This window comes from Myxine glutinosa, chromosome 1 (genome assembly GCF_964187855.1).
Source record: "Myxine glutinosa chromosome 1, kmMyxGlut1.1, whole genome shotgun sequence".
Classification (NCBI taxonomy): Eukaryota; Metazoa; Chordata; class Myxini; order Myxiniformes; family Myxinidae; genus Myxine; species Myxine glutinosa.
Window position 1 is genome coordinate 199,944,305 of NC_136261.1, and position 12,257 is coordinate 199,956,561.

Consider the following 12,257-nt stretch of genomic DNA (forward strand, 5'->3'; position numbering starts at 1 on the left):
AGGTCTGCATCACGTTGCTGTTGTTGGGGTTGTTGTTGTTGTTGTTGTTGTATAGCGCTGGACAGTTCTCTCGAACAAGCCCGTGGCACGGAGACAGCCAATCGATCTCCCAGAAGCGACCCAGAGATCCCCCACATCCAGGATGGTGTACTCCTGCCTTCACGAAGTCAGGGTCACGACAGAGTTACAGACAGAGAGAGAGAGAGAAGAGACAGCCAAGAGAGAGGACTGGTCAATAGGGACCGATCAACACTCTGACCATGGTCACGCTGCCCTGATGAATCCGGGGAGCAGGGAAGAATGGGGGAGATTTGGCCCCCGACTTGCATTGGGGGGGGTACAACCACCTCAACGAGGCATCCCCAATAGTTGCTGTTGTTGACGTTCTTGCTGGGGGTTGATTTTTGAAATGTGCATCCATTGGTCAGACAGCTGCCAGACCACACCCACATCTGTTGCTTGATTCCACCCACTATAGCACTGAGACAAAATGATGGTAATCAAGCGTTACATTATTCAAATTACTTTAAAAAACGATTGCTAACTATACTGTCATGGCCATAACGTGTAGTTTACAAATTGCATTATGTAATTTTTGAATGGCCCCCATATTGGGTTTAAGCATTCCGTGACCATGTGACTGACTTATCAGATGTTCTGATATAACCGTGGGGAGGATGACATGATTAAGAGGTGTCAAGTTAATTTTTAATGGCGCATTAAATGTGTTTCCCAATCACACTATTCATCTTTTAAGAGTGCTTTAAATGCTCGTTTCCCAATTGGCCCATTACCGAATTTTGTCATGGGTTGTGACCGCAGTGCGGTCATTCTTGTTAATTAATAGCAGCTTTATAGCTTTGGAAAGACAACTTTTTATTAACTGAAAAACTCAGTTCTATCTCCCCACACTCCAATTTCATTTTCACTTGAAGAAGAAGGGTGAAGCAATCTGAATAAATTGTGAAACATCATGCTGATAGGGTAGCTCAGAGGTCGTGTACTTACATTTCAGATCTCTGTGCTGGGTTTGATTTGCAGCCAAACTATCATTTTCATTCTGGTCCTTCTCAGGGCAGGTGTTGCATCATTCAGTTTACTGTCTATTGGAGGTACACTATACAGCGTGTCCCATATGCTAGCATTCTCTGGTGGACATTAAAGATCACATGTTACCGTTCAAAACAGTGTGCCAGTACCCTGGAAAAATTTCCAAATTCCTGCTTTCATATACTTCTGACTCTGCTGGGAAGGCAATGGCAATTATACCACTCAGCAGGGGCATCGAGAGCCAGCACGGGCCCGGAGGCAAACAACCTCGGGGCACCCCACCCCCACCCTTTCTCTCTTTTATGATTTTTAAGGAACTTTCTTTAATGAAAATCCTAAATTAGAGTACCAACAAGCTCATAAATACACATCACCACAGCAGCAGCCTGTTTGGATCACAGTGCAAGTGTTGAAAAGTAAATAAATAAAGTATTAATAAATCTATTATACAAGTTGAAGTTGGTGTCTGTCGTGCATCGGCTGTCGTTTCCGGCGGCAGCTTCACATGCTGCATTTAAAAAGCTCAACATTAACTTTGGAAAAGACAGGAGAATAGGCATGAATAATGTTGATGTAAAATTTTATTTGTATTTTGCCCTCTTTTAAGACAAATTTAACCTCCACAACCTGATTTTGCACCACCATTTCACGATGGGTGTCATAAGTAGTTCAGAGCTTTGGCTCCTTTTGCTTATTTGGCTCCTTTTATTTTTGGTTCCTGAAGCTTTGGCTCTGAGTGAATCCAAGAGCGCAACACAATTAACCTTTTTAAGACTCCATGAAATTATTTGTATTGAAAGATTAACTTAAACTTTTCCATCACTGGGGATAGCTTCTCTTCTTGGTAGCAAATAAATCTAAAAAGTAACAAGAATATATGAATTATTACTCAAATTATCATTCAATCATTATCTCCACCACCAAAGGTGGATGGATGTTATGTTTCCACCTGTATGTCTGTGAACTCAAAAAGTTATGGACGCAATCAGGCAAAATTTGGTGGACAGGTTGGGAGTGCGACAAGAACGAATCGATTCGATATTGGCGAAGAATCCGAATCCAGATACGAGTATTTTTTTGATGATTCTCTGATCACCTTTGAGAGATGGGGCCAAATGCGATATGCAGCATCATACTTCTAAAAGTTGTGGACCAGTTTTGACAAAACTAGGTGGATGAGTTGCTTTGGTGACAAGAACAGCCGATTCGATTTTGGTTCAGGTCCGGATCCAGATCCGGCCTATCAGTGGGATACAAAACAAACTGTTCAGCCTGGTGGAGGGAGGTATGCGGTCTATCGAGTGCTGTTCTAGTTCTTAATCTATCAAGCATTCATATACGAAGGAAAACCAAACACAACGATTCTATGATTAAATGAAGCTCGACCTTAAAGGTGCTCTGTGTGCTCTCTTGCTAGTGGACAGTTCGATAACGGCATCGAAATCCAATTTCCTTGCTGGAGGCGCTTCCACTGCCAGTGTTCCCAAACTCATCAGTCGATCTTGACATATGGTTGATCTCAGGACATTTTTTACTCTTGCCAATGTACTGAATGAGCATTCCGCCTTTGCAATGGTGACTGGTAGGGTACAGAAGATCCTAAGCACGATGGAGATATTGGGGAACAAGGTGTCAAGTTTAAACTCGTGGAGATTGTTCAACAGTTGAAGTGGTGATGGAGGTGTCTGTCCCAGATTAGCTGTGTGGATTACCTTTAAGTGTTCTATTTCATCCACTAGAATACTAGATCCTCAGACACATCAACACTGTACTTCTCACAAAGTACTCCAGCTTGTTCACGTGCCTCTTCTTGGTTCAAGTTTGGGTATTTCCACAAGACACCAAAAGTGGCCTTTAGCTCCCTCGCTGCCTCATAACGCCTGGCCATGTTTCCGATGACACAGTCCAGAAGAGCATAGAAAACTTGACGCTTGAAACAGTCTTCTGGATTGGAATCTATCACCTATTTGCTCAATGTCTCATCTGAAAACCTCTTCCTACATTTTCGTCTTTTCTCTGGCAACATCATTGAGGTTGCTATACCAAGGCTCTCAGCAGCAAGCTTACTCTCAGTCAAAACTGCATCCCAACTCTCTGTCAAGTGTTTGAGATCCTCAATTTGGCTTTTTATATTCTCAACCTCTACATTCAATATCGCATCTCTGTCTTGCAGAACTGTGTTCCTGAAGTTGATTGCTGCGAGGACTTTAAGCCAAATAGAGGTCATGAGGATACACTTAATGAAATCACGTAGGTCTGAATGCCGTTTAGATCGGATTGAGTCTCTGCTCTCAGATTCAGATCCTGTGCTATTTCAATGGCCTTCTTTATCCCAGGAAGGTGAACTGCAAAAGGCTTAACACTCTCTACCCGGGCAGACCAACGTGTATTTGCCATGCTGTGTAGAGAGCAGCCAACGTTTTCCTTCAAAATTTCCCATCTTTGTGGGCTGGAGCTGAACACATTGTAGAGTTTTTGAACGACTCCAAAGAACGTAATCACTTCTGGACAACATTCAACGGCATGAACACCACACAGATTTAAGCTGTGAAAAGCACAGGGCAAGTATGTTGCTAGCAGATTGTCGTTCAGAATATGAGCTTGACCCCCTTGTAGGAGCCGCTCATGTTTTTTCCACTGTCAAACCCTTGGCCACGGCAGTCTAATTGGTATATTGTGTGTTTTGAAGGTATCACGGATCAGTCCTGCAATTGCTTCACCTGTTTTTTTTATTGCAATCCACAAACTTAAGGAATCTTTCTTGAATTTCGTAGTTCTTATTTTCATCATTCAAGTGAACATCGCGCAGAATAAACACAGTTTGTTCTACATGTGCTGAGTCAGGAGTTGCATCGACAATTAGAGAAAAGTATTTTGAGGTTTCTCGTTCGTTTAGGATCGCATTTGTCACATTTTTAGAGCAAAACCTTATAAAGTCGTTTTGACTTAATGGGGACAAGTAAGGAACTTGCAATCAGTGATGTGTGATTTGAGATTCCTTCACTTTGTTGAGATGTTCTTCAAGAATTGGATCATAATGGATGATCAACTCCAAAATGCCCAGAAAATTACCATTTCTTGGATCCCCAATGAGATGACTTTTCCCCCTAAGTGCCAACCGTCTTTTCCCCAAGAACAATGTTACATCTAGAATTCTACATAGTATTTGTTTCCAATGTGCTGCCTGACTGAATGCTCTGCAAGAGTAGCAGGTCGACGGTTCAGTCACACTTGAGGCGTTTCTCCAAGTTACGCCATTCAATGTAACACATTTTGTAACTACTACTGTTTTGGTGTTCAGGAATCTTTTCATGCAACCTTTTCCATTTCTATTGAAAGGAGTAGCCTGAAGTTGAAGCAAGGACTGAGCGACTTGGTGCAAGTTAACGCAAGTAAAATTTTGCACAAGTAAGAATTGACTAAACTACAGGAGATACGGAAAAGCACTCCAATACTCCATATGTGAATTCTTAATAAATCACAAATGATACCATTTAATGAGGAGGACCTTACAGCTTACTTAAAAGACGGCAAGGGAAGCAAAACAATGCCTGCTTATTTTTGCTCTAAGCAAGCCAATCATGGGATATATTTTCACCGTTTGTCAATTTAGTGTGAAGCAGGCAAACTGGAAATGAATGCCCATCCACATCAGGAAACTGTGAAGGATAACTTTCAGGACCTCGATGAACTGCCTCTTCTACTTGAGCAAGTGCAGGGTTTTCAGTTTGGAAGAAGCTGACGTCAAAATCTAACAGTTTTTTTTTTCTGTGACACCTGGCTGCACTGAGACAATACTTCCTGCTTCTGCGTGTTCAATCACAGGAATGCAGATATTACTTTCAGTCTCGACATCAGCAATTTGATTTGTCACTGTATAATCAACCACGCCATCACTGACGTCAGCCTGAGTCACATTCACTTTCGTTGAGAAGCCCAGATTTTCAAGGGTTTGCTGTCTTTGAGTCACGTTCTTTTCCCTCAAGACCCTTTCTTTTCTTTTCTGTGCACCTGATTTATGGTGGTAATCCATGGTCACAATTCACAAACTGAAAGACGAAAAAAAAGAAATATCTCACCAACGGCGATAATCACACACTCCAGGCCCGAGGGGCAGGGCGGACTGGGGTATTCTGGGCCCTCGGGCAAAAAGAGTCTTTGAACCCCCTAGATCAAGAATTTAAATGACATTTAGTGCGAAATAATCGTTTCCTAAAACAACCATTCGTGCATAAATTTGCAGAATAATAACGAAACCGTGAATTAAAAACAAATCTTACTATAATTCACCAAATGTCTGTCTGTCCGATCGAAGGTACCGCAAAAACGGCTCAACCGATCGCAACGATATTTTGGGTGGGTATTCCTGGGACCCCTGGGAGTAAAATAGGCTATAATGTTTTTCCAAATTTTCCAGTTTTTCCAAACACGATGGAATAATATTTACCGATATGAATAGTGATGTGGCTTTTATTGAAATTCTACAAATACTGTTTAGATTTTGATGACTATTATTAACCTGCCGCGAATGCGGAAGTGGACAGATGACGGCAATGCGCGGGTTTGATAAATATCCAAATACAACCGTCATTCAATCGTAATGTTAAATCGTTAAACGTTACTCGTTTTGTTAAAGTATCAATTGATGATTGGAATTGAGTGAATACAATTACGATTTTGAATCCGTAATTGTGTTCACCCAACCGTACGGAACTTTACATCAGGATTTAAATATTTGTTTATGTCACGAATGTTGTTAAAAGTTTATTTTTTATATTAATGTTATTTCATTTGTGATTGTAGTTATGCTGTTTGGAATGAAAAAAAGAGATATCGAGTTCAAGTGAATGACGAAATGCCATGACTGTTTCTACTTTCTAAACGTGAATTCGTGGATCACCATATGCAGATTCGCCATTGACTGGGTATGGAACAAACGTACCCGTTTGTTTGCCAACGGGTACGTTTTTCATGGAAGTCCTTCACGAACTTGCTGTCCATGTGTGACGTGCGACTGAAGGTGCTACAGGAATGTGGAATTTATTGGTTTCATGCTTTTGCATTCGCCGTTTCTGCATTGTCTGTTTGCTTCTGGCCTCCCACCCGTGCGTGGCACATATGTTGCGTAGCACGGGTACCTCACGAGTATACAGTAATTTATGAACCAGAAACGGGTGCACCTCGTACGTGTTGCAGAGTATGGAACATACAGTACAGTCCAATTGTCCAAAGCGTCTTGGAATGCTGCATAGTGTATAATAAAATGCACACAAGGACTAAATTATTATTTATCCATGTCATTTGCCTGAATATTTTACCGAGACAAAAACATTTATTTAGCTGTATGAATGAATGAATGAATGATCGTTTTAAGGCCATTTTTCCCTGCCAGAGCAGGGGTTAGCCGTATGATCGAAAATAAAGGAGATAGCAGGATGTTTGGACCGATTGAGTCAATTCGCACCCTCGACTGTTGAACACTATTTCTCCATACGATTGGCAAAAAAATACGTGAGAAGATAGTTAATAATTTTTTTGGACAAAGAGGATACAAACCCATTTCTTTGTAACGCACATTTCTGGGTAATAACCATTTTCTGTAAAGTTTGAAACTACCATTGATAACAACGGTAAATGTTGTTAATTGTTTCTGACAAGAAAGCAAAATGAGCTTCTGGGCTTAAATGTAACGATTTGGAAATGAGGATGAGCCGATGAGGGGTTTCACTATATTTTAAAATTTTTTTACAGGGGAAGCTCGGGCTCCTCAACGGAACCTGGGCGACCAGACAGCGACCCCCCCTCCCCCCCGACCCACCCTCTCGATTACCTGCCACTCAGTGTTTCCTTGGTCAGGAAGCTGCTTTTGCAATACTTAGAGCTACCATGGAATAGAAATGTACATGTGAAAAGCATCCCATTTAAATACTCAACTCTAATGACTAATGAGTTCAAGTGTGTGTATATTTATATTTTGCATTCATAATACATTATTATATAGCAACTAGCTGGGTACCCATCTCCATTGGGTTTGCAGATGTCTCACCTAAAATGAGCAATTTTTTTGTCGTGTTTATTGGTAGAAACAGGAATTCGGTGTGAAAGTTAATTTAGCAGATATCATAGTTGGTGGAGCTGGTAACTTTGGCACCTCGTTCCAATCCAGCAGCTTAGATTTCCAAGATATGCTTGTTGTACCCCACATATATAAATATATATATATATATATATTGTTGCGGAACCCAACGTCGGCCTCGGTTCCCCTTAGAGGGGGGATTAATCCCCTCTTCTATAACTGACCGACATGGTCCCTGACACTGCCCAGCGACCTCCGGAAAGGCCGGTGGCACAGCCCCGTTCGTACCGCGGACAGATGTTAATTGCCGAGCGGTTTTAGCAACCGCGGCACGAACTATTAACAATGACTAGACCCGATTCCTGAACGTTGGCCAAATCGTGCCACAGGTATTCAATTTGGAAAAGACAAAGATGAAGGATGTGAAGAAGAAGAAGACAAAAGGGTGGAAATACGAATATTATTTATTACTACTATTTACACAATTAAAGAAACCAAGGAAGAAGGAAGGATAATAAAATAAAAGACAGAAAGAAGCAAGGAGACACAGTGCAAATATAGCTTACCTATGGCAGTCTTACCTACAACCCCAGGACAACACAGAAGACGGACGAACAATCAGACTTACACGGGGGATGATGATAGGAATGAATCGCTGGAAGGAGAGGAAGGTTCAGCTGGGGCAGATGGTTCGGGTTTGATCCCGCACGGGACGTCGGGCTGGACCTCGACGGCCACCGATGCCACCGATCCTGGTTCCCGCGGGGTAACTGGTCGAAGCTGCCTGGTGCAGCCAACGCTACTTGGTGGAGCCAACGCTGCTTGGTGGAGTCAAGCTGCTGGGGGGGGGGGGGGGTCTGGCATGACGGGTTCTCTCTCTCTCTTGAACTCTCTTGAACTCCCTTCAACTCTTGAACTCTCTTGAACTCCCTTCAACTCTTGAACTCCCTCCCGTTTTCTCTTACGCAACTCTCAGGACTCTCTTGGGTATTCACTTGTTCTCTTCCCGTTTCTCTTGACTTTTGCCAAAGGCTTTCGCGCGCGTTTATATATCGCCTCGGGCGATCAAGCCGCCGGCCTCCAGGATACGCCCTTCGGTGAGCTCGCCTCGGCCCTGATTGGCCGCGAGGGCCCACCGATCCCGCCCCCAGAGGAGGCGTTTGCAAGGCCACGCCTTGTTCCTGGCGCTGGGCTGAATCCTCCCACCTTCCGCTCCGAGATGACCTCGTGCTCAATGGAGTTTGGGGTGATTCGAGCGAGCCCCAGCCAAAGGGCAGCGAACGCTGCTGATGGCAAAGGGCCGGCAATTGCGTTTTGGGGGCAATTGAAAGGGGATTCTACCTTATTTGAATTCGGTGCAATGCAGTGTTAACTAGTGGGAACAGAGCCTTAACCTACATAGAATAAGGAGATAACTGTATAGAAGGATATATGATTGGCTACGTGATTGTATGTGGAACAACTACGGGAACGACCTTTGACCTTTATACACAACAAATGGAGGAAGGAGGGTGATGTTTCCATATACACAAAAACACAATTCTCAAATCCATAACAATATATATATATATACAGTGCATTCAGAAAGTATTCAGATCCCTTCACTTTTTTCACATTTTGTTATGTTGCAGCCTTATGCTGAAATCGTTTAAATTCATTTTTTCCCTCATCAATCTACACTCAATACCCCATAATGACAAAGAGAAAACAGGATTTTAGAAAGGTTTGCAAATTTATTAAAAAGAAAAAACTGAAATATCACATTGACATAAGTATTCATACCCTTTGCTATGACACTGGAAATTTAGCTCAGGTGTCTCCCATTTCTCTTGATCATCTTTGAGATGTTTCTACACCTTGATTGGAGTCCACCTGTGGTAAATTCAATTGATTGGACATGATTTGGAAAGGCACACACCTGTCTATATATAAGGTCTCACAGCTGACAATGCATATCAGAGCAAAAACCAAGCCATGAGGTTGAAGGAACTGCCTGCAGAGCTCAGAGACAGGATTGTGTCGAGGCACAGATCTGGGGAAGCCTACAACAAAAAATCTCTGCTGCATTGAAGGTTCCCAAGAGCACAGTGGCCTCCATTATTCTTAAATGGACGAAGTTTGGAACAACCAGGACTCTACCTCGAGCTGGCCGCCTGGCCAACCTGAGCAATCGGGGGAGAAGGGCCTTGGTAAGAGAGGTGACCAAGAACCCGATGGTCACTCTGGCTGAGCTCCCGAGATCCTGTGTGGAGATGGGAGAAACTTCCAGAAGGACAACCACATCACTGCAACACTCCACCGATCTGGGCTTTATGGTAGAGTGGCCAGACGGAAGCCCCTCCTCAGTGAAAGACACATGAAAGCCCGCTTGGAGTTTGAAAAAAAGCACCTAAAGGACTCTCAGACTGAGAAACAAGATTCTGTGGTCATTCTGTGGTCAAGATTCTGTGATGTCTGAATACTTATGTCAATATGATATTTCAGTTTTTTCTTTTTAATAAATGTGCAAAACTTTCTAAAATCCTGTTTTCTCTTTGTCATTATGGGGTATTGAGTGTAGATTGATGAGGGAAAAAATGAATTTCAACGATTTCAGCATAAGGCTGCAACATAACAAAATGTGAAAAAAGTGAAGGGGTCTGAATACTTTCTGAATGCACTGTATGTAAATTAGATATTTCTGTATTTAATTTTTAAATATTTTGTAAGGAATTCCAAAAACAAAATGCCACTTTCACATAATGGGTTCACTATGCATAGATCAGTCACAAAAATTAACTTTAATCCATTTTAAATTCAGGCTGCAACACAACAAAATACAAGAAAAGTGAAAGGGTGTGGTTGGGTACTTTCTGAAGGCACTTACTCTATTTTCTCAGTTTTTTGTGCTCTTAATCTAATTTTTCATTCAATAAACATGCATCAGCTTTTTTTTATGTGCACTGCTTCCTTTCCATACCTTTTGGTGAAATAACCTGCCATTTGTTTTTGTTGCCCATTCTTGTTTGGGAAAATGATGCATAAATGTTGGGTTATGTCCCTATTTTCTGGCAGTGATTTGCTCTTGTATTTTGAAAGAATAGGTACAAAATGAAGCGACTTAAAAGGTCCACATAATAAATCTGTCACATTACAGCTAAGGTAGATTTATATGTATCACATTTCATTCATTTGCCCAACATCAATGTCGATTCCTGCATTAAATGTAATGTGATGCCATGTATTGTAGCAAAAACCCATCAATTTTTTTTTTTATCACATCTCAGACCTTGGGTTACTCAGCCTCAGAGTAAATCAGCTCGACTCACCTGAAAACAAAAATAAACACGCGGTTATTCTGGCAAGCTTTACATCACTTGTGGTTTATTTGTGCAGTTGAAAGAAACAACTCTTCCCATTGAAGACAAGCGTCCTGTGAAGACAGAGGTGGCTGATGACTTTGTGAGAAACTTTCTGTTTAGTATGGCGATGAAAAAGACACTGAACTGCTTTCAAAATGAATGGTGGGTGAATAGGAAACATTTCGGCATTGTGAATGTTCTTTTTCTCATTCAGGGCCATCTCTTTATTACATACTCATGGAAAGAGGAGGAACTAGAACGGCACTCATTAGAGAGCATACCTCCGCCTGGTTGGCCATATCACTCAATTGTGAAGAATCACATAAAAAAAATTCGACAAGCTGGATCCAGATCCGGATCTTCACCAAAATTGAATCGATTCTTCCTTGTCAATCACACAACCTGTCCAACAAGTTTCGTCCAAATCCATCCATACTTTTTTGAGATATCCTGCTATGTATCGTTTTTGGCCTGATCTCCCAATGGTGAAGAATCACTTTCAAATATTGTAGTAGCCGGATCCGAATCAGAATCCGGATCTTCACCAAAATCTAATCATTTAGTCCTTGTCACATACGCTACATCTCTGCCAAATTTCGTCCGAATCCGTCCACAACTTTTAGAGATATGTTGTTTACAAATAAACGGACAAACAGACAGACAGACAGGGGTGAAAACATAACCTCCATCCACCTTTGGTGGCGGAGGTAATGAGGTGGGCTATTAGGTTGGGGAGTGGGGTGGGGGGAGGTATATACAGTCGTGGCCAAAAATATTGGCACCCTTGCACTTTTTTCAAAGAATGCACCATTTCTTCCAGAAAATTGTTGAAATTAAATATATGTTTTGGTATCCACATTTATATTTCTTTGTTTTGCAGTGGAACAAAAAAAAGCTGAAAAAATTACTAAGTCTTTGCTTCTTCCACACAGAAATCCGAAAATGGCCCGGACAATATTATTGGCACCTTTTAGAAGTTGTTCGAAATAATTAGATTTAAAGCAGGTGATTCTCCTTTACTTTGGAATTGAACTCACCTACGGTGAGTTGCAGGTGCCTGCAATATAAAAATCACTCATTCAACCAGTTTGAATAGAGAAAAGGAGTCATTCTGCTGTTTTGTGTCACTGTGTACCACAATGAGCATGGAGAAAGGAAAGAACACCAGTAGAATTGTCTAAGGAGGTCAGACACAAGATTGTAGCCAAGTGTGGACCATCTCAAGGCTACAAGTCCATCTCCAGAGACCTTGATGTTCCTGTGTCCACCATACGCAATGTTATCAGGAGGTTTAAGGCCCATGGCACTGCAGCCAACCTCCCTGGACGTGGCCGCAAGAGAAAACTCGATCGAAGATTGCAGCGAAGGATTGTTTGAATGGTGGAGAAAGCAGCTCGATGAACTGCCAAACAGATTCAAGCTGTCCTTCAGACACAAGGTACGACAGTTTCAACTCGCACCATCCGCCGCCAACTCAACGAAAGGGGGTTGCTGTATACATAAAGGGGGTATGGGGGGAGACCCAGGAGAACCCCACTGCTGAGAGAGAGAGACGTAAGAAAGCCTGACTGGAGTTTGTCAAAACACACCTGAACAAGCAAAAATCCTTCTTGGAGAAAGAGAATGAAGCCTTCAAAGAAACGAACACCTTCCCTGCAGTCAAACATGGAGGAAGTTCAGTGATGTTTTGGGGTTGCTGTTCTGCTGCTGGCACTGGGTGCCTTGAATGTGTGCATGGCATCATGAAATCTGGAGATTACCAAGACATTTTGGAGCGCAATGTTCAACCC

The 12,257-nt window shown here is 42.2% G+C and overlaps 1 protein-coding gene across 1 annotated transcript in view; it reads left to right on the forward strand.

Moving 5' to 3' along the window:
* Positions 1-12,257, forward strand: part of SPAG16 (sperm associated antigen 16) — a 141,199-nt gene that overhangs the window by 14,921 nt on the left and 114,021 nt on the right. Inside the window, exon 6 of the mRNA XM_078772703.1 lies at positions 10,502-10,629. Within this exon, the coding sequence (XP_078628829.1) occupies positions 10,502-10,629 (128 nt within the window). The remainder of the gene's footprint in view (positions 1-10,501; positions 10,630-12,257) is intronic.